This window comes from Pygocentrus nattereri, chromosome 21, assembly GCF_015220715.1.
Source record: "Pygocentrus nattereri isolate fPygNat1 chromosome 21, fPygNat1.pri, whole genome shotgun sequence".
NCBI lineage: Eukaryota > Metazoa > Chordata > Actinopteri > Characiformes > Serrasalmidae > Pygocentrus > Pygocentrus nattereri.
In genome coordinates, this window is record NC_051231.1 from 23,909,204 (window position 1) to 23,931,575 (window position 22,372).

At 38.4% G+C, this 22,372-nt stretch overlaps 1 protein-coding gene across 2 annotated transcripts in view; it reads right to left on the reverse strand.

Annotated features, from left to right (window-relative positions):
• Positions 1-22,372, reverse strand: part of acap3b (ArfGAP with coiled-coil, ankyrin repeat and PH domains 3b) — a 104,819-nt gene that overhangs the window by 9,424 nt on the left and 73,023 nt on the right. For both annotated transcript variants that reach the window (XM_037532403.1, XM_037532401.1), the window contains exons 7-15: positions 21,013-21,057; positions 20,162-20,257; positions 19,560-19,634; positions 17,610-17,621; positions 3,666-3,778; positions 3,522-3,573; positions 3,284-3,384; positions 2,005-2,116; positions 925-1,133 (exon numbers count right to left, since the gene is read on the reverse strand). In XM_037532403.1, the coding sequence (XP_037388300.1) occupies positions 925-1,133; positions 2,005-2,116; positions 3,284-3,384; positions 3,522-3,573; positions 3,666-3,778; positions 17,610-17,621; positions 19,560-19,634; positions 20,162-20,257; positions 21,013-21,057 (815 nt within the window). The remainder of the gene's footprint in view (positions 1-924; positions 1,134-2,004; positions 2,117-3,283; positions 3,385-3,521; positions 3,574-3,665; positions 3,779-17,609; positions 17,622-19,559; positions 19,635-20,161; positions 20,258-21,012; positions 21,058-22,372) is intronic.

Below are 22,372 nucleotides of genomic sequence, written 5' to 3' on the forward strand. Positions count from 1 at the left end.
GGCATTTTTAAATTCCTGTCTGATGCTTTCGAAGTAGAGATACAGCCTAGAATGGAAAAAGCTGCTTTTGGTGTCCTAGGAAGCTGTGTTTCAGTAAATAGTACAAAGAGGGATGCTTTTGCCTTTGCAACTCTCTTGGCTAGGAGAAGGATTTTACTAAATTGGAATGGCAGCATACCCACCTAAAGTTTCACGCTGGCTTAACGACCTCTTGCTATTTCTTGAATTAAAAAAGATGAAATATTTACTTAGGGGGTCAACCAAAAAATTTTATACAACCTGAAAGCCTTACTCTAGACTAAGTAAGATGAAATTTTGCCAGTATTTTCAAGGTACATTAGGAAAAGCTATCATGCGATACTGTATGATGGTATATTATCAAACACAGACTAAAGTGTGTGAGTGAACGTTTACAGTGTTATCCCTCATTATTTTATTATTGTTACTTATTTAAGAATCTATTTTTCTTTCTTTTTGTTTTATTCTTGTCCTTTTTATTTATTTATTTTATATAGTTAATGTATTCTGTTTAATATAAAGGCAGTTTTGGTTTGGTTGGTGTGAGGGAGGGGAGGAAGCGGGAAGGAAACAAAGGTGTTGTGTTTTTCATTAATATGTATGGAAAATATCTGCTCACTTCAATAAAAATATATTTAAAAAAAAAGAAATTAGTACTATTAAAGATAGTCCTTGGTTTTGACATTTATGGCTCTGATAGTCATGGTTTGCCACTGACAAGCATGGTGATTATGTATGATGTGTCGCTCATAGCTCATCAAAACAAATTCTGACTAAAATCTATGTTCAAAACATTTAACTGATGGCACATTTGTGGTTGTAAGTAGAGATTTTTATTATAATTAGAATCTGATGAGTTATAGCTATGCATTGTGTGTATAATTGCTTTGGGGGGCAATGCTTCACCTGTGGATGCCGGAGCACTCGATGCACAGTAGAATGCCCAGGTTGATGCTGGCCCAGCGTGGGTCAGCCTGGCCACAGTCGCAGCACAGCTCATTGCCTGGGAGAGACTGGACCCTCTGCAGCAGCGTCTCCCCCCTAACACTCCTCTCTCGTGGCTCACTGGCTGAGTCTATGCTGCTAGTGGAGGGAGATGCCGTCCTGTCCAAACGCTAAGAGGCAGATAGGAAGTTATACCCTGCAGCTTTATCAGTTTATTCCACCAGCATTTTAATACTGTAGTCCTGGAGTCGTTTGTCCTGCATATCTGAGTGTTTTCCCTGCTCTAACACATCTCCTTCAACTTATGAAGGGCTGGTTAATGAGCTGATTAATTGGATCATGTAGGTTTTAACAAGGAAAAAATGTACAAGGCAGGGTATGCTAGGATTGTTAGCCACTGTCTTAAAAGACAGGTATGTGGACCTACACTTTGATTCCTCACTATAATAACTAGTAATAATAATAACTACGAATAATAAACCTGTAGGTTATATATTAAATATATATTAAAAGGGTAATGAGGAGATTAGACATTGCACTTGTGAAATTTAATTGGCATTAAAGATTAAACAATTTCACAAAATGAGCGCCATCATGATAAAAATCAGTCCAAGACATATCATAAGTATCTCTGCCGCTGCTGCTGCCTGCTTTGAAAATGCTAGAGGCTTTTACTTTAGGGCAGAGGTTCCCAACCATTGAGCAGCATTGGTACTAAGCTGACGATGGTTTGCTATCAGGCCAGAAAAATGCACAAAGGAGCAACCAAGAAAAAAATGTATAATTTGGTCAAAATTATGATGACAGCTACATAAAATATGAAGATTTTAATATGCCATTCAGTGTGATACACGAAAGCTAGTGAATGAGACTATGAAGCCATCAAATTGCATTCTTATTTGGAGACCAAACAGTCACACACTATCCTCTCGCCCCTACTGGTCCATCAAAACCATTGTGCGCTGTGTTTCAGTCAAAGATAAAGGCTGGGAACCTCTGCTTTAGGGCTCTGGAGAGCTGCAAGCACATAGTGTTACTGACCTCTATGTAGTAGTTGTCTGTGATCTCTCTGTAAGCTGAGGCAATGCTGGCCTGCACAGCCTGAATCCAAGCCTGACGCAGTTTCTCTGACTCAGCCTGTAACATGCAGCTTCTGTAAAAGGATAAGAGAATTAAATTTCATAATGGGTCATATACATATGTCCCATACATATCATATATTATCTTCACTGTCATATACCAACTTCTTACACATTTCTGAGATACAAGGTTTTGCCATGACACTGACTATATATAAGTACTTATATGTAAACTGCATAAGGGTGCATTACCCATAAGGGTAAATGATTTATATTTTCAGTTACAAAAAATAAACATAACATGGGCAGTACTGTGTAAAAAAAGACTACCCATCCGTCTATTAAAGTTTAGTTTAAGTTTAATTTTTTAAGTTTAAGTTTAATTTCAGTTTAAGTACAAGTTATTCAATTATTTTTCAGTGTCAGAAAAAGACAGGAAACACATATTTAACAGAAAAGTCCCCAAACATCTCCAGCAGTATATTATCAAGTCTATCAGGTATTTCCTTTTTATGCTCTTTACTTTTGTGCTCCTACTGCCACTTTAACTCTTTGATGTTTCTATCTGAAAACCAATGACGTACAACTGTGTCCTCCCCACTACAGCTGTTCCCAAACAAGACACTGACATTATGTTCTGCTTCATTCACAAAAGACAATACCCAAGCACCACCTTAAATGCCTTGCAAACTTGTTCCTCGTATGCATCAAAAATGACTAAAGGAGGTGTTTCTAAGGAGATAAACCAAATTCACATAAGAAAGGGACCTGCTAGACCAAAACTGTCACCATCAGATAAACAGTACTTAAAGCTTTTTTGTCAGAGACAAAAGAAAATCAAGCTATACTCTTGAAGACAGAAACTGGACATCTGCGACGTGGAGTCAGGATTCATGGACTGATGAGTCTAAACTTGTAATTGGATCATGAGAAATAGAAAATGCAAACAACTTTCTTAGACTGGACTTTGAAAGTGTGGAAAAGTGACAATGAAAAATGAATAACTTGTACTTAATAGCTGATTTGACTGGAAATTAAATAAGTGCAAAGGTGGTCTCTGACTTTGGCACAGAACTGTAGTAAAAATCTTCTTTAACTTGTCAAGACCAATTTACTCATCCTGACAAGATGATATTGTCTTGTTTTTCCTTCAGTCAGGATATTTTTGTCATGCCATGACAGACTGACTTACGCACATACACATGCACATGATTACACAGTAAACGTGACAGAATACTTGCTTGGTAGGGGACACCACTTCAAAGCAGAACCTCCTTTCTATATCCTCACAAGGTTTGACTGAGCAAAGCCTCAAGTCCTCCACCACTACTGTCAGAGTGTCCTATAAAGATAAAGATTTTATAATGTTAATCTGTTAATCAAATGGGTTTCACAGTGATATAAAAACATATACATTGTCTAACATTACTTTGTATATGGCAAAAGTAAAATTAGAATTTAGAAAGTATTTGTAATTACCTTTAACCTCTTCTGATAGACAAGCTGGCTGTTTTGTATTGAAAACCATCGCCTGATAGGAGGAGAACAGAACAAAACAGTTAGCTATAGTTGCTTGTTTATAGACTGGAGGTTGGAAAGATGAGGAATATTTTTTCCAGTTACCTGTTCCATGTCTTGAAAGCATTACTGGCTCTCTTAAACAGATATCCCTCCATCACGACTCCATTCGGGGCATCTACGTTAAATTCCACCTTTGTATCATCATAGGCAAAGTCCTGCCAATAACGAAACGAAACATGTCACAAGTCTTAACAGAGTATCACTAAGTGGTCCACATTTAAAGGTCAGTGGGCAAAGCACTACAAGTAGCTCCCTACTGAAGTCATTTTGCCACTAAACCCACTTGCAGACAAACAAAAGACAAGACCTAATCCCCTCTGTCACTCAAAGATAATCCTCATGGATACAGTCATATGATGCTACCGAATTTCCACTAGCCCACTTCTAAAGAACACATACACCTCTGATTGAAATATAATCAACCACAAATAGCCAAGTCAGCACAATAAGTACTTTTCAGAAACATGATGTCAGATTTTCAAGTTTCATGGGCCGTCCAAAAACCAGGAGTGCAAAATACTTAAGCAATTGTACTTTGTTACTATACCTTTGTATTATTTTGGATGATCTGTTTACTCAAGTATTATTGAAATACTTTTACTCGACCTCCAAAAGATATAACATACTTTTTCCTCCTTACATTTTCATTGAGTCCCTCAAAGTCCAGTTTTTTAACTACCAAACAAATTTATATAAGTGTAAAATGAAAATGACACCACAATGGTCATCTTTCTTGGTGCACGGACTACAGCTACTGTCAAAATAAACAAAAAAAAACGGTAACAGTTCAGTATAGGGAGATATTATAAAGTCATTGTACGACTCTTATTAAGCCTTAAAAGCCAGCAGATACTAATTAACTGGATCATCACTACTATGTATTGTATTGCATTGTATGACACAGAGTCCTGTGTTCAGCTCTGTTCCTTTTTTCTTGGTATCCTGTGACTTTTGCTTCTAGCAGTATCTGAGCTCAGGACTGTCTTTTTCTCTAACCTATTGGTAACTAGCAAAGATACTTTCTCTAGATAGACAAAGCACTTCTTGTAAGTCACTCTGGATAAGAGCGTCTGCTAAATGCTGTAAATGTAAATGTTATTAAGTAAAAACTAGGATGAATTTACATTTTCCATGTTATATATTATAATCTTTTGCACAACACTTAAGTTGTGCATTAATATGCCCTCATTAAGCCTTATCAAGCCAAACTGGTAACCAGCTTGGCAATCCAGTAGCTAGTAGTTACCTTGCTTCCAATTACCCCAGTTCACTGTTATTACAGCTTAATTAAGTAGTTATGAGCAGCCACTTAATTGTTGGCTCAATGAGGCCTTATTAGAGCATTATAATTGCTCTGTAAAACACGTCATTCAAACAATTAATTTGTTTAGTAAAGTAGCAATTAGTACCAGCTTAATAAGGCTGAATAAAGGTGTTACAAAGGAATTATAAAGTGTCTCCCATACTGAAAAGTTGCCACAACTTTACAAGCTTTACTTTTCAGTTTTATATACTTGCATAAGTAAATATTGATATATTTTGACTTTACACGCAAGTATAATTTCTCTGTACGTTTTCCAACCCTGCCAATTAACAACATCGGCACACCGTTGTTCCCAGTATCAAAATGATGTGATGTTTCAAACAGAACTGCTTTGCATCAGACCCCCAACACATACACAAATCCAGTGTCAAATGGCACAACAATATTTAATATAAAATCACTGAATATAAATCTTGTACATTTCTATTATCACACATCTACACATAAATTCATTACACACATGCCTAAGCAACTACAATTTTGCCTCCTGTATTGCTTGTACGTGATAGAGTTAGTTGTTCATTTCATTCTCAACTCTCCTATCCTTTCTTGTCACACTCTTCATTTAGAGTTCTTTGATACACTTTGTGTCAAAAAATAATCTGCCCAATATTGTGAGCTCTGTTCAGCCAGAGATTGCATCTGGAGGTGCATGCTTGTAACAAGTTGTAAAATTCAGTGCTTTTTATTATGCTACAGTAATTATACATTGTCATCATTGTAATAAACGACATCAAGCTTTTCTGAGCGTATTGTGGATATACTCAGTACTTCGAGAACACTGAACAACTTCATGTATCATTAAAGAAGATTTACACCAATGCTAGAGAGCCTGTAAACAACAAGAATCAATGTATGTAACCAGTAGTCAGATGTTACCTAAATAAACCACTATCTAACTTATTCACATATTTTATTAATTGTTTCATTTGTTGCCTTCTTAAATAGTTTATGTTCAATTAAAAAAATGTCCTATTTTTTTGCTGGTACATTTTTTTATTCCAACAATACACAAAACTGTAAAGCTGAATACTGTGATACACACCATGAGAATGTCTAAAGTATTGTGATTGTGTATATATATTTTTACCATTTCACCCATGCTTAGACAAAAGTAGGAAACAACAGAAAAGAGGTTGCAGACTCTTTCTCCATACAACACCAGAGCGACTGAACAGAGTCGCTCTCAGCTTGTTAGCATACAAACATCTGACAGGCCGTCAGTCCTTTCATCCCACCACTATGATGAAATGCTGGGTTAATCAGAGTCACTGCAGCATGCTTTAGTACAAGACTATAGTACAGTTCAGATGTGATCTTTTAAGATCTTTCATTTTCCCAACTAGCTATTCAACTTAAATCCTGATACTGAAGATGCCAGACTGGAACCATATTGCACTACAGGACTTCAAGTCCACTTACAGCTCTACACTGTATGAAAAGCCAAATGTGATTCATGGGAGGGAAAACGCCACAAGATGTATCAGAAAGTAAACAACAACTTCAGCTCATGGTCAGTAAACTCTGCATGTCTATATAGTGACTTACTGACATGATTAATGACAATAAGACAATACACATACAGCCATTATTAGACATTATTAGACACTTTAAGTAATGAAAGGTACTGTCTGTTGAAGGGTAATGAAAAGTAGACTCTGTTTCCCCAGGCAGGGACTATTTGTAGTTCTGCACTACACAGCATTCAGACCGGAGATTCTACATAAGGGAAAAAACGCAGTCCAAGACTAGTCAGTGTTGGCGGGCCAATATCAGAACACTCATAATGTGTGATGTCATGTTGCTAGCTATGTATTTGAGTAGTTTCAGCAGGATACCCTACTTTTAGATGGTCATTTTAAGAGAAGTGCCTCAATTAAAAACTGAAAAGCTGAAAAAATGAAATGATTATTTAATTCAATATATTAAAAGCTTAGCAGTTTTTAATTAGTACGTCTTGATTAAAAAAATATCAGATTGGTACTGATATTCACTGATACTTCAACATAAATTAAATAATGGTGTTGAAAGATCTCTAAAGACTAGGCCTAATCACTGTCAAATCCCATAAAACTTATTTTGGTTTTCAGAACTGAAAAGTGGTAAAATAATGGTGAGAGGAGAGAGCTACAAGTGTGTCTTACAGATTGGATTCAAGATGCTATCAGCTAACAGTCAACAGCTCAAAGACCAACATGATGAAGCTCCTTTTTCTATGTTTATCTTGTAAAAGATTTTGGAGTATTAAGGTGTCTTTACTCTCTTAAGCAGAGAGAGAGAGAGAGAGAATGAATGTGTGTGTGTGTGTGTGTGTGTGTGTATATATATAATTGAACTGAATTGGATATTGGAAGAAAATGAGAGAGAGAGAGTAAAACAGAAGAGGGAGACAAAATGAGACTGAAAGAGATACTGAAGAGAACGAAGGAGAGAAAAATAACGATAGAAAGAGAGAGAGAGAGAGAGAGAGAGAGAGAGAGAGAGAGAGAGAGAGAGAGAACTAAACTACTGAACTCACCAGAGCGTAACCGAACCTCCACAACCTCCCTAATATCTTCATCTTTAGGAAGTGTTTGTCCAGAAGCATTGGTAAGGCTTTAGATAAAACTCCCTCAGAAAAGCAGCCGCAGCTCTACAGTGCAGTCATCTCCACTGCAGCGAGTGAAGGAACGCGCACGACAAGTTCACAGCCGCGCGGCTTCAGAGCGAATGAGAGCGCAGCGGCCTCGCGCTCTGCCTCTCTTCAGGCGCCACCTGCTGCAGCGGCGCGCGCTGGCGCTCTCATTAGCATACAGCTGTCGATTTATGCGCGAGGCTCTTCGCGCGGCCCCCTGACCTGACCGGAGAGCCGCAGAGCCTCAGACCACAAACATTATTTCACAGCCACGAGCAGATTTAGCGGATTTACGAGCGCCCTCGTGCCCGGTGTTCCTCCCCTGGCCTCCGGCGAGGCGAGCACTTTAAACGGGGGGATGGAGGGAAACATTCGCTCTTGGAATAGCCGGCGTCCATCTGTCTGACAGTCCACCAAACAATTCCTGCTTAATCAAGCAAACATTATTGCCCCTCGCGATCCCCCTCCCCACGTGCAGCCCTCTTCTTCTTCCTCCTCCTCCATTCCCCTCACAGGCATGTGGTCACGCGGGACTGCACTGGCTGGAGCACAGGCCTAAACTTTCACTATTCTCTATAGGCCAGATCCTCATGGATACAGTAAAAACACCTTAAGGACACATTTTCTAATCTCTCTGCCTCGCTTGTGTTTTATGTCTTATGACTCGTTTTTATGCATAAATTTAGTCATAATCCGTTTTCTGATCTCTCTTTATGCCTTATAATTAATCGACTGACATACGGCGTCTGAAAAAGTTTGAAAAAGTATTTTTAAAAAGGTAATTGCAATGCAAAAAAATTGCATTCCCTCACAAATACAGTGGATTTTGCAAGGGAACTCAAAAATGCAAAAAAATATTGCACTTTTTTCCCCCCAGCGGCACATCACATGCTCAACAAACAAAAAGACGCCTCAAACTAGGCAGAGTTTGTTTAAACACACCACTCCAGACTGCAGTTTTTACAAGCGTATTATTTCAACAGGTGTCTATTGTGTTTCAGATCGTTATGGTTTGAGCAGCTTCTTAGCAGGCTTCTGCAGGTTTGCATCCACAATGCCTTCTGAGTTTATGATCCCAACAGTGAACACAAGCTTACTGACAAAACAGTTCCAGACTGGAATTCTTCTCCAGGTTTTCCCCCAACATGTCAGAGCTTTTCTCTGAAACAAGTATCATTTTGTTGAACTTTTTGTTTTTGTTGTTTATCATTTTGTTGAACCTAAATAATTTTATTGATTAGTGTCCAAATGCTTTTTGAGGTGACTGTATGCAAATAAGCCTTTCCCCCAATGACTGCTGGGATGGGCTCCAGCTCCTCCCATGACCCAGAAGGATAAGTGGCTTAGAATATGTGCATGTGTGCATGTATATAAGTACAGGGCAGTATATGTTTGGCTGCCCTGTATTGTGCCTCATTCAACCTTGAAATTGTGGATATACAGTTGTATGGGGAACAGTTATAACAGGATATCAAAGCTTGCAATTTCCACTGAAATGCCATTAAGAAATGGCAGTTGGGGGACCTAACAGTCAAGGCAGAATCTGGAAAACCAAGAAGACATTCACACACAACTGCTTGTATGTGGGCCAGAAAGGTAGAGCAAAACCCCCATATGACAGCAAAGGACCTGAAGGAAAGTTTAGCTGACACAGGCAGGGTGGTGCACTGTTCTACTGTGTAACATTGCTTGTACAATCATGCTCAACATGTAAGGACCATAAAGAAAAATTCTTACCCGTGACCTCATCTCAAAAGCTTGAAGTATGCAAAGCAACATCAAGATAAGCCAGAATAATTTTGGAAACAAGTGCTGGGGACGGATGAAGTAAAAGTGGAACTTTTTGGCCTCAAATCTCCAAAAGTATGTATGAGAAAAAAAGGAGTAGCATTTGATGAAAATAACATCTTGCTCACTGTTAAGTGTGCACCCCTAACTTTTTTTCTTTCGTTTACTGGTCGTTTCATCAGTTGTTTGGACAAAACCCACTCACGTGTGTTGACACACAGCTGCTGGGCCCTGCCGAACATACCATAACTCTGGGGTGAATGCGAATCCCAAGGGTACCACAATGAAGTTAGGCTTAGATAAAAGGCCAGCATGTGGATTATGCTGAATGTATGTGTGTTTATGTTTGTGTGCATGGGGTGGCAGATGTAACGCAAAGTGGGAGTGGAAGAAAGACGATGGGAGATCGTAACTCTGACATTCTGAGCATGGAAGACAGAGAGAGAGAGAAACAGAGATGGAGAGAGAGAGCACATGCAGCTTCATGTTAGATGGGAAGCTAACATTGATGAGTAATTGAGGCAATAAATATCATGTTTCATTTCCATCTGTAAACCATCAGCTGGAATGAAGTTGTGTTTTTATGTGCTACAAACTATGAAAGTCAAAGCAGCTAATAAGTAATGCTGATACAAATATACACATTTGATTGATTTAAAGTAACAGTTTAGCCAAGAAACAAATTTAAACTATGTTTAGTATCTTGTGTTTGTTTTTAGTGTGTGCAGTGGAGAATAAGCATAAAGCCTACTAAAGCCTGAGTAGACTGATAAATCAATGTGAGAACAGTAATTAATCTAAGTGTTACTGAGCTCTGCTAAAGTCTGCGTAGACTGATAAATCATTGTGATGAGTGAGTTACTGATCTTAACATTACTGAACCCATTCAAGGGATGATTGAACTGAACAGTGTTTTCAGTAGCTGACATAATCATGTATAGCTTAGCATTACTGCTGTACTAGACTTGTGCATGCATTTCCTAGCCTGATGTTATACACATATCATCCAGTAACAGCAAAGTTTGCAAGTTTTCCCATGTAATCGGAATACATTACTTTAACGTATTGTAACAGAACATATTACTAAATGCATTTAGGACAAGGTATTCAGCACTTAGCTCTCATTACGCTTTAAAAGTATTCTGCTCAATGGGAATAACTGCGTAATTTTTTTTGTAAAAAAATATATTTTTAAGACAACCAATACCTTCTGCACTCAAATGAGCAACTTAAACAATTAAACTAGTTTAATTAATCAATTAATCAATAATTTAATCAACTAGTTTGTCTACAGCGGAAGTCCATTGGTAGATCTGTATCTGTGATACTATTGTTTGTAGACTCTACCAAATATTATCACACGAGGTAGGGGTGCACTTGCTCAAGCTGTGAGGTCACGGGGTCAAAAAGGTTGTGATCTCCTCACACTTGACTGAAGGCAGCATGACTTAAGAATGGACTGAAGGACAGCTCTGTTGTCCAGTGGCTGTTTGAAGGGGTGGAACAAAGGCATTAATCCACAGGCAGGGGCAGCAGGTCACAGGAGCAACGTGCCATTTGAAAGGAGCATGCTGAGCGTCCACCTAATGCTCAGTGACCGACACACTGGACGCTTTAAACAAATTTTGCTGCTTTATCTCTTTTTATTTTGTCTTTTTGCTTTCATTGTCCTCCATCTATCCCCTGATCTCTTTTCAGAATGTTCAGTAAAATAATAGTTATTATTTTTATATATAAAAATTGCATATATCAAATATGTGTAATGTAATGGAAATCATCATATACCATATTGAAAATATACAAAATCTTCAGACATAAATATATGTAAACTTTAAAATTTCAGTAGTACATATTAAATATGCACATTTAATGTATTTATATATCCATCCATCCATCCATTTTCTAAGCCGCTTCTCCGTCAGGGTCGCGGGGGGAGCTGGAGCCTATCCCAGCAGTCTTCGGGCGGAAGGCAGGATACACCCTGGACAGGTCGCCAGTCCATCACAGGGCAGACACACAGACCCAGACAGTCACTCACACACTCACACCTAGGGGCAATTTAGCACGTCCAATTGGCCTGACTACATGTCTTTGGACTGTGGGAGGAAACCGGAGAACCCGGAGGAAACCCACGCAGACACGGGGAGAACATGCAAACTCCACACAGAGAGGACCCTGATCACCAGGCAGGGGAATCGAACCCAGGCCCTCCTTGCTGTGAGGCGACAGCGCTACCCACCACGCCACCGTGCCGCCCTGTACTTATATATATATACAAAATTCAAAAGTTGTATTTAAAATGTATGTATACAATAATCATTATTACTTTGATCTTCATAGTCATCACACAAAATGAACATAATTCTTTTTATTTTATTTGTAATACATTTTTATTCATTTTAATTTTAATATTTTCTAATTCTATCATGATTATCAATTATGTTTCATAAGAATCGTTTTCCTTTCACCCTTCTGGATGGCAATTTGGATTAAACGGATAGTTCAAGGCCAAACACTGTCTGATTTTATTGCATATTGACATCTGTGTGTCAGAGTCAAAACCCTGCTCCTCTAAAACGCCATCCCGAGTGCAGAAGCAGATGGCTCATTTCACCTGTAAGCCTTATTCTCAATGACACAGATCTAGCCTGCAGACAGCTCAGCTGTGTGTGTCCATGCGTACATTACATGGGGGCCGCTCTCAAATCGAACCGCACATGTCCAGAACAGTTGGTGGTACTAATTCAGCAGCGATGCTTTTTGGCGCGCCACCTCTCCCTCTCTGGCTCGGTTACCTCTATGCCAGTGCCATCTGCTGCCTTTAGTGAAGCTGGCCAGGGGAGAGGGCGTGGCCCTGTGCCACCAGGAGAGACATCCAGACCTGAGAGAGAGAGACTCTAATTCAGACCCACCTGCTCACTTAACTGCCCGCTGCACAGGACAGGGCAAGATGCTAGACTGTCCAGTATAACAGGGTCTAATTAGGCCTAAGCTTATTGAATGGACTGTCAGAGTATTAAAGGGATATTCATCATGGCACCTTATAGCAAAGGTTGGATGTGAGCAATAGAATTGTTGCTCTCCACAAAGATAGTCTAGGCTATAAGAAGATTGCTAACACTGAACTATAGCATGGTAGCCAAGGTCATAAAGTGGTTTTCCAGGACAGGTTCCACTCAGAACAGACTTAGCCAGGGTCAACCAAAGAAGTCCACGTATTCAGCATCATATCCAGAGGTTGGCTTCAAATAATAGATGTATGACTGCTGCCAGCATTGCTGCAGAAGTTGAAGAAGAGGGAGATCAGTCTGTCAGTGCTCAGACCATACGCCGCACAATGCATCAATCTGTTTGGCCATTGTCCCAGAAGGAAACCTCTTCTGAAGCTGACACACAAGAAAGGCTGCAAACAGTTTGCTGAAGACAAGCAGTCCAAGAACATGGATTACTGGAACCATGTCCTGTGGTCTGATGAGACTAAGATAAACTTGTTTGGCTCAGATGGTGTCCATCATGTGTAGTGGCACTCTGGTGAGGAGTACCAAGACAATTAGAAAACTGTCTCTTGCCTACAGCCAAGCATGGTGGTGGTAGCATCATGGTCTGGAGTGCTGCCGGCACTGGGAAGCTGCGGTACATTGAGGAAAATGAATTCCAACATGGACTATGACATTCAGAGCATGATCCTGTCCCTTCGGAAACTGCGCTGCATGGCAGTTTTCCAACACGACAACAACCCCAAACACACCTCCAAGATGAAGGTAAAGGTGATGGACTGGGCAAGTATGTCTCCAGACCTAAACCCAATTGAGCACCTGTGGGACATCCTCAAGCGGAAGGAGGAGGAGCGCAAGGTATCTAATATCCACCAGCTCCATGATGTCATCATGGAGGAGTGGAAGAGGATTCCAGTAGCAACCGGTGCAGCTCTGGTGAATTCCAAGCCCAAGAGGGTTCAGGCAGTACTAGATAATAATGGTAGTCACACAAAATATTGACACTTTGAGCACAATTTGGCCATGTTCACCGTGAGGTGTACTCACTTATGTTGCCAGCTATTTAGACATTAATGGCTGTGTGTTGAGTTATTTTCAGAGGACAGTAAATCTGTACTGCTACACAAGCTGTACACTGACTACTTTAAGTTATATCCATGTTTCATTTCTATAGTGTTGTCCCATGAAAAGATATAATAAAATATTTGCAGAAATGTGAGGGGAGAGGACTCCATGTGTGCAGGTTTTAGACTGAGACTCGTCTCTAATGGTCTTGACTACATCACTACTACTACTAATACTAAAAGTGATAATAGTAGCAACAGTAATTACTACTACTTTTATTACTATTATTGTTATTATTATAACCACATGGTTGTCTTTTAATTCCCCTCTGCAAAATCTGTAGCACAATAATAAGTTCTATTATCAGGAATTGCCCATAAAGCCAGTACAAAGTGCCTTTGTGTCCTGAGTGCTGTACTGTACACTATGTGCCCATGTGAGTCAGTGTGTGGTGGGGTGTAAATAACCAGGCACATGAAGAGTGAACGTGCCATGTATTGATCACTTTGAAATATGAGCACAATGTGCTGTTGAGTTTGTTGTAGATGTGCACATCACTACATTCTGGTTTGTGATACACAGGCATGCGCTAGAAAGGCTAGTGTCACTAACAGCTAGTCACAATATACACACTACTTCACTGGCTAAACATTGATTGACTCAAACATTTCCCAAAGTAAGTCAATATCACAACAGTATTGGCATGTGCAATCCTAAGGACAATCTGTTACACACACACACACACACACACACACACACACACACACACACACACACACACACATTTTCTAAGCCGCTTCTCCCTCAGGGTCGCGGGGCAATCTGTTATATGAAGTGATTATTTAGAAACAACTCCAAACGTCAACTACGAAACTACATCAGTCGTAGCAAATGCTGCCGGTTTGGGCCTAACTTTATTTGAATAGTCCACTATAGTGCTGTACACGTTATCTACAAATGTTCAAACCATCTGTTGATTCTAAACAGTGGTGGAGTTAGGGTAAGGATTTGGACCAGAGATCACCCTAGCACTAGGGTGAGGGTTGGGTTTAGGTTTTGGGTTGAGGTTGAGGTTAAGGTTAGGGTTAGGATTAGAGCCATGTTTAGAGTTAAAGAATATTATGGTCAATTTAGTAGATATTTAGATGAATGTAACTTGAAAGTAAATGAAGTATCTACAAAGCATGTAAAGTGGACTATCAAAATAAGTGTTACCCTGGTTTGTCTCAGCATTAGTCATCAAAGGAATACTCCAGCATTACTCAGCCTAAACTCTATCCATTGTTTCTCTAGCATGGAAGTACCACATACAAAATTTCCACTGTACTTAGCAAAAAAACAGAAAACGTGTTGCCTCGGCTGGAGCATCTCTCCATTGGCTTCAATAATGCACGTGTTGTGAGTCAATTTTTCTGTTTATTTCTAAGTACAGGAAAAGTATTTTCTATGGTAATCGACCATATGGTAGAACTCTGTATAAGCATGAAACTGAACCCTGAACTTTGAGGTCCAACCAGGCATAACAGGTATTGCTAAATTTAAAACCTGAACCCAAAACAAACCCACTCTCACACACTACCATTAAGATGATATGATTTTCACAGATATGGTTCTATAGTACTTTGTCACAAAGTGAGTGAAAACAACTTTAAGATTATAAAATTATGACAGATGGTTTTACAGTACTTTGTTACTAAGCAATTGCTGAACAGAAACTGAGTGAAAACAACTCTACACACTGTTATTTCATCAACGCTGACCAGTTATTAAGACCAGCTTTGTTGTACTATAGTAAATTAGGACGAGAAAAATGTGTACATAAAAAAATGTACATATTCCTTCAAATAATAAAAAGAGATCTACTATAATACTGTGAAAAAGTCAGGGATCATCTTTTATTTTAATTTGCATTCAAAATGACGATTTTTAAGTACGCGTTATTCAATTTCCTGCATCAAACAAAAAAGAAACAAACAAAAAAAATGAACAGAAAGAAACCTTTAACAGAAGTGTCAACAGCTAAATACTGTATAATACCAAAGTTTTACAGCTTCCACCCTTTATTTTTACTATAGCTTTTATTCCTTTCAGAAGACCTGCTTTCAGTTTTGCAAATAAATCTGCAGGGATATTTTTCCACTCCTCCAAACTTTGGTCTTAGAAGTTGTATTTTCTGCCTCTCATGATTCTAATAATCCCAAACATATTCAGTGACACTGAGGTGGTCAGTTAATTGTTCTGAGTACACCAGCTTTACATGTTTCATCTTTCCTCTTCCTCATGCAAGCAGATTGTCTTATATCTAATGTTATCAGAAACATCTCCGCAAAGCTTTGACTGGAAATTAAATAAAGTGTGGTCTCTGACTTTTGCACAGTACTGTACATCAATATCACTCATTAGAAAACATATAGAGGTTAGGCTGAAAAAAGCTGCAGTATTTCTTTCTTTCTTTCTGCTATATACATGTCCATATACACAAAAAACAACCCCAGCCGAGTCTCATCCTGATGTAAATGTATGCATTTGTGTATATACTGATAGAGGGTGGGTTCACTGGATACTGCTCAGTCAGTAAGTATGAAACTGAAAGGCAGAAGGCATCGTAAAAAAGGCATTTGCAAGCACACACCACCTCCTGTGTCCATTCAAAGCTTCAAAAACGCTGGCTGAATAAGTTTATTGTCCATGTGTTGTTGTGTCGTCCCTTCATCTCCCAACTTCCCACACTCTCACACATGCATTGATCCCTCCGAACATGCTCAGCATGTGACGGCCATAAATCAGTACTTTATAGATCTGGAATCAATCAATCATCTCTCAAGGCCTAATAAACAAGCTCGCGCTTGCATGTTGTGTTTGCTGAGTGAAGGATTAAAACCGACGAGTACACGATTATGACTTAATAACGCAAAGCAGCACGTATTTCATCTCAACGTGAGACCTATAAGGCTCAGCCTGCTGACCTCTAGGTTTAATATTCAGTTCTTAAAGGAATACTTCAACATTGTTCAGCTTAAACTCTATCTGTTGTATCTGTAGCATACAGTCAATTACCATGGACAACAATTTAAAAGAGTAACCTCTCTGAATCTGCTTATTGGCTTCTATTGTGAGTTCAGAGTTAATAGGGTTATTGTTCTTTTACATAGGTACAAAATTATTGTCTGTGGTAACTGACTATATGTTATGGGTGTAGGACATAGAGATTATTTTGAATAAATGCTGGAATATTACTTTAATTTTAAGATTTATCATTTAATAACTTCTATCAAAATAGGCTAAACTGAACTATAACATTCAGTGCCTTTAAAAAATTCCAGAATACTTTACTGAAGCAGCTACAAATGTGCTATGTATAAATAAAACCCAATGTGGCAAAAGAAATCGCATAAAAATGTGTGCCCGTCAGTTTCTTGCTGTAAGTGTAAAGATAAATATGCATTATCAGGGTATTTGCAGGTATCAGCAATTTCAATGTAATTTCATTTCTTCTCACAGCTTATTATACAGCAGTGGTTACTGCAGAAATCTTCAATTTCCAAGTAGCCTGGTTACCACCACTATAATAAAGTTATTTTCTGCTAGTACATCTATGGGAATTTCAATGTTTTTATTAGTGAGCAGCTAGCAGTAAAGCATGGACATTAGAAACATATGTATCCACAAATATTTAATTTTACTCCACAAACAAGCAATCTGTAACTACAAACATATATTCGTTTGTGATATCCTGCTGGTGTGGGTGTCATCTTTCCTCTGTTTATCCAATTTGGACCCTGATTCACACATGCAATCTGAGGGCTAATAGATCCCCTTTGTTGGTAATCTTCAGCCTACCAAGCACAGCTTTATAAGAACCTGCAGATACTCTGTTTATCAATAAAACTGAAAACTAATTACTAAACCAATTTATCAAAAAGATTTCTTTTTTTTCTTTTGAGTGAGTGACAGCTCTAATATGTACTGCATTATATTATAATGGTGGTCAAAAGAAGATTCAAGTGAAGCTGTATCTTACTCTCTGACCATGCTACACTATGTAAGAACCGAAATGAGGGCACACATATGGGTTTAAGGGGTTGAATAAAAACAAAATCAGTGAGATTATTTCATTTAATTCACCAAGTATTTAGATCGGTTGTGGTAAAGATTAATGAAGAAAGTGTAATAAGTAAACAGAAAGAAAATGCTCCTACCTGCATCAGTGTCTATATGTCACATACAAGGAAGACAGAGAGAGAAAAGATCATTATTAGACGTCAGTTCAGTTAGTCTTTAAAAAGTTTAACAATTCACAACCATAAATTAAATTAATTAATAACATTTATGATATATTTATACAGCATGACCCTTTTGCATTTGTACACTCAGATTTAACCCAACAATTCAAGTTCTAATAATCCGGCATCATTTGAAATGAAGAGTTGGTGAATATAACTTGTCTTTGACCGTGAGAAAGACTGTAGGAATCCGATCTATCTCGTGCTCTTAAGACATGGTATCTTAAACACAATTGTAGACACAGGATACAGTTCGGCTAAAAAGTCTAAAATACTGTGAAAGGGTAATTTTCACTGAGAGTCTTTTTTCCATTTTGGACAGGCCTATTGTATTATTCTGGCTATGATTTATTGGTAGCCCTGTTGGCTAGCATTGTGCTAACAGATGGTTAGTGCCTGGGTGGCAAATCGTATGTGTATGTGTCTTGAGGGCCAAAATCCCCAGGCTGGTCAGGGAACTGTACTTTATTCATATGCTGATGAAAGTCCACACAAAGCAATCAAGCCAACCATTGCACCCATATGTGCACCAACACATGCATGTACCCATACACGCTTAGAGAAAAACAGACATGCTAAACTCATTTATAATAGTATTTAAGAAGTAAAGGAGGAGCAATGCAACACAAACATTAATTCTGGATTTGTAAAACCTTCTAAAATCACTTCTAGTGATGAGCCCAGCACTCATATTCATACTGGATTTATCAAGCCTACTATTCCATTGATTAACCCAGCACTAAAAATTCATACTGGATTTATCAAACCTACTCTTCTAGTGATGAATGCAGCACTCATATACTGGATTTATCAATCCTATTTCATTGATGAGCCCAGCACTCATATTCATACTGGATTTATCAAATCTACTATTCAAATGATGAACCCAGCCCTTAAATGCATACTGGATTTATCAACCGTACTATTCTAGTGATGAACCCAGCACTCATATTCATACTGGATTTATCAATCCTACTATTCCAATGATGAACCCAGCATCATATTCATACTGGATTAATCAAATGTGTTTTGATTCGCTCTATCTTTCAATAAAGCAAAAATAGAACAAGGAGTGCCTATGAATGTTCTTTTAATATTTCTGTTACCGTGTGCCAATGCACTAGCCACAAGCTAATACGTTATCCCTAAGCTAATGCACTAGCAAAAAGCTAATATCTTAGTCCTGAGATAATGCACTAGTCATAAGATAATGTTATCCCTAAACTAACATACTAGCCACAAGTTGACATGGCCTGAGCTAGTGCAATATCCGCAAGCTAATATGTTAGCCCCAAGTTAATGCAACAGCCTCAGGCAAATATGTTAGCCCCAAGCTAACACGCTAGCCACAATCAAATATATTAGGCTAGAAGTAACACACCAGCCAGAAGTTAATATGCTAGTACTAATGCACAAGCCACAATATGCTTCTTGAGCCACACTACAATGATACAACACCACAGAATCTCTAAAATTTACACTTTACTTTTACAGCTACCAAATTGTTAATTGTAGATTCTGAATGGTAAATCTCCAGGTTTTATAACTAAACAATAAATCTTCAAGGTTTTAAGGAGTCAACTGACCGGTCAAGTTGCTGAACACTTCGGTTCCTAATACATTAACTTCTACTCGGAAGAAGTAGCACTAGTATACTATACTAATCTAGAAACATAGTCTAACAGAGTCTCAAAGGGCCGAATATAGTCTCTATATTGACTCATTATGATACCTTGTATGGTCATTGAGTTAAAACCGTGAAGCCTGTTCCTAATTAAAATCTCATGCTAACGCTGAGCTGCAACAGTGATAGGGCTGAACTGAGAGGGTGAAGAAGGCGAAAGCAGAAAGGCAGGTGATGCTTACCCTCTGCTGGATGATGGCATGCTGGTGCTCCATCACTCTTTTCTCCATGGCTGAGTCTATCACCAGCTGATCCAACTGCATTCAAGACACAACACAGCAGGAGAGGAAAAAATATTTTAATAACTTTTTGAACTCCAGTTTTGGAAACTCCTGCTTTCTTCACTTATTTGCCTTTGAGTCTTCCTTTCTTTATGCGAGTGGATTATTTTATATCTAATCTGCCCAGAAATATCTCATAAATATCAAACAAATAACTTGACTTCATGGCCATTTTAATGGAAAGTAAATGAATGAAGGTTGGTCTCTGCACAGTACTGTATGCCCTTTGTCATTTAAAAACTTTGTCTTTTCACTACATAGGCCCTTTAAAATGCTTGTGTATAGCTATCCATCTTGTGTCGCCCTCCCACAGCAGACACCTGACCTCTGTCATACCCACACACCCACACATGGCCTGTCAAAGCTGCCAGGTCACAGATTATGTCCTCTTTTCACTAGGCCTGTGCTGTTCTGGCACTTGCCTCCACCACATGTGCGCGGAGAGCAGATGGGAGCAGCAGAGCTAACGGATTTGAAGGAGCAGGTGTTTGGAGGACGCTCACCTCAGCGGCCAGTTTCTTCATGTATGGGTCGAGCTCGTCTAGAAGAGTGTATCCCTGCTGGAACAGTGTGTACTGTGCTTGCATGAATGAAAGCATCTGCAAAGGACACAAAAGAAGGGTCGGAGAACATTCCAGTGCTGCTGCACTTAAACCCCTTGAACCCTAGACATGCTATTCAGTTATTAATCTTAAAGGAAATTTCCACAGATTTTTAAAATCTGCATAATTAAATGAATAATATGTAAACAAAGTCATTCAAAGTGGCTTGATGTGAAATGATACATTTTAGAAAAACCCACAGTCAGAATTGATCATAGTGGCAATGATAGGAACCAGACATGCAAAGCATGTAAGACCTCTAAAAGCTACTTCATAGAAATTATTACATAAAATTGTTACAAATATGCTGATTAATGCCTTGATTTATGATCCTTATTTTGAGATAAGGTTTTGGCCTAAAATATGAATCCATTCATGGCAGAGAGATACATGCAGGTCAAAAAGTCCACAGAAACATTTTTCTCATATTTAACACTATTTTGTCATTATTAACACTACTTTACATCTACTGGTCATTTTAGACAGTAAATAAAATGGCTACATTTGAGCCACTATAAAAACACTTTAAAAAATTTGTGGAATTCCCCTTTTTTAAATGAAGTACTACGAACTATTTTGTTACAAAAGTAATAGTAAGCTATGTAGTTCCTTGAAAAGAATAACTACAGTGAGGGTGACATACAGGCCCTTTTAAGCCCTTTTATATGTGAAACACGGTTATAACTTATGACACTCTTATGTCATAAGGAGCCTGGGAGGTGATTAAATGTAAAAATAAGGCATTCACTTACTGAGTCTAGGATTTCAAACTTCTTTTTGGCCTGTAAAACATTGATCTAGGGAGAAAAAGAGTTTAGTTAATACACATAAGAGACAATTCCTGACTAATATATCCATCCATCCATTTTCTAAGCCGCTTGACTAATATAATGTCCAGCATATTCGCAAGGACTACTTTGCCATCTAGTGGTGCTAATGATCCCTGCAGCCACTCTTGGCACATACAGGATCTATGGAAGACATATAAAAACATAGACCTTCATAGAAAAAGAAAGGTAACATGAAAAACAAACATTGACATAAGAAAAATGTACATTCATATTCACTTATATTAATGTGAATACTATCTAATGTCTGATTATGGAATATTAACTCCAGTCTATCAGAGTCAGGGTTTTATTGTCATCATAATGTTTTTTTTTCATTTAGCTTTATTTAGTCTTAGTTTAGTTTCAGTTAAAAGTGCACTAATAGTTTTAGTTTTGTTTCTCTGAAAAGGAAGAGTTTTAGTTTAGTGGGGGTTCTGACCATTAAAGAACAGGGTAAAAGGGGGCTAACAAAGGATACAGAGAAAAAGGTGGACTACAGTCTGTAATTGTAGAACTACAAAGTGCACCTATATGGAAAATGGATCTGAGTGTAGATATAATAAAGCGGCCGGTCAGCGCATAATAGAAGCTTCACCACCTACACATTGGCTTCCATTCTAACTGTGTTTCAAGTTAATTTAAAGTAACAGAATTTTTGTCTCTGGTAATTGTTGGTACACCACAAATGTAGAAGATAGAGATTAGTATTATGAAGATGAATGAATGAAAAAAGCTTTAGTATTCCTTTAATAATGTAATTTCACCACACACTGACTCTGCACCAGCAGCAAAAGTGAGTCATTTCAATTAGAGATGACCTAATGCTACTTCTAACCAGTGACCAACTGCTAATGATGGCCAGCAGACACAAAATATTATGCAGAGAGAAGATGTAATCAGGTCTAATCAGTCACAGTGTTACCAGGGGCAACTGAGAGCTATGCATGGGGCTTCAACCTTGGAGCAGATAATAATCAAGGCCTTATTAAAAAGGGGCCATCACGAAAAACTGGATGAAGTAGCAAGGATAGTGTTTTGCTTTATGTAGTGTTTACTGTTGTAGTGTTTTGCTTTATGAATCTCATAAATAAATTATTTTATTTTGGCTGTTGTGATTTGCTCTTTTAGGTACCACTGGCACAAATAATGCCATTGTTTTCTAAGGGTGTAATGATTTGAATACAGTATCAAAAAATCAAAAACATGAATGGTCAGCATAACAGAATAATCTGTATCACCAACCGGCCCCTCTGTCTCTTCTGAGGGTCTTTCATGGAAACCA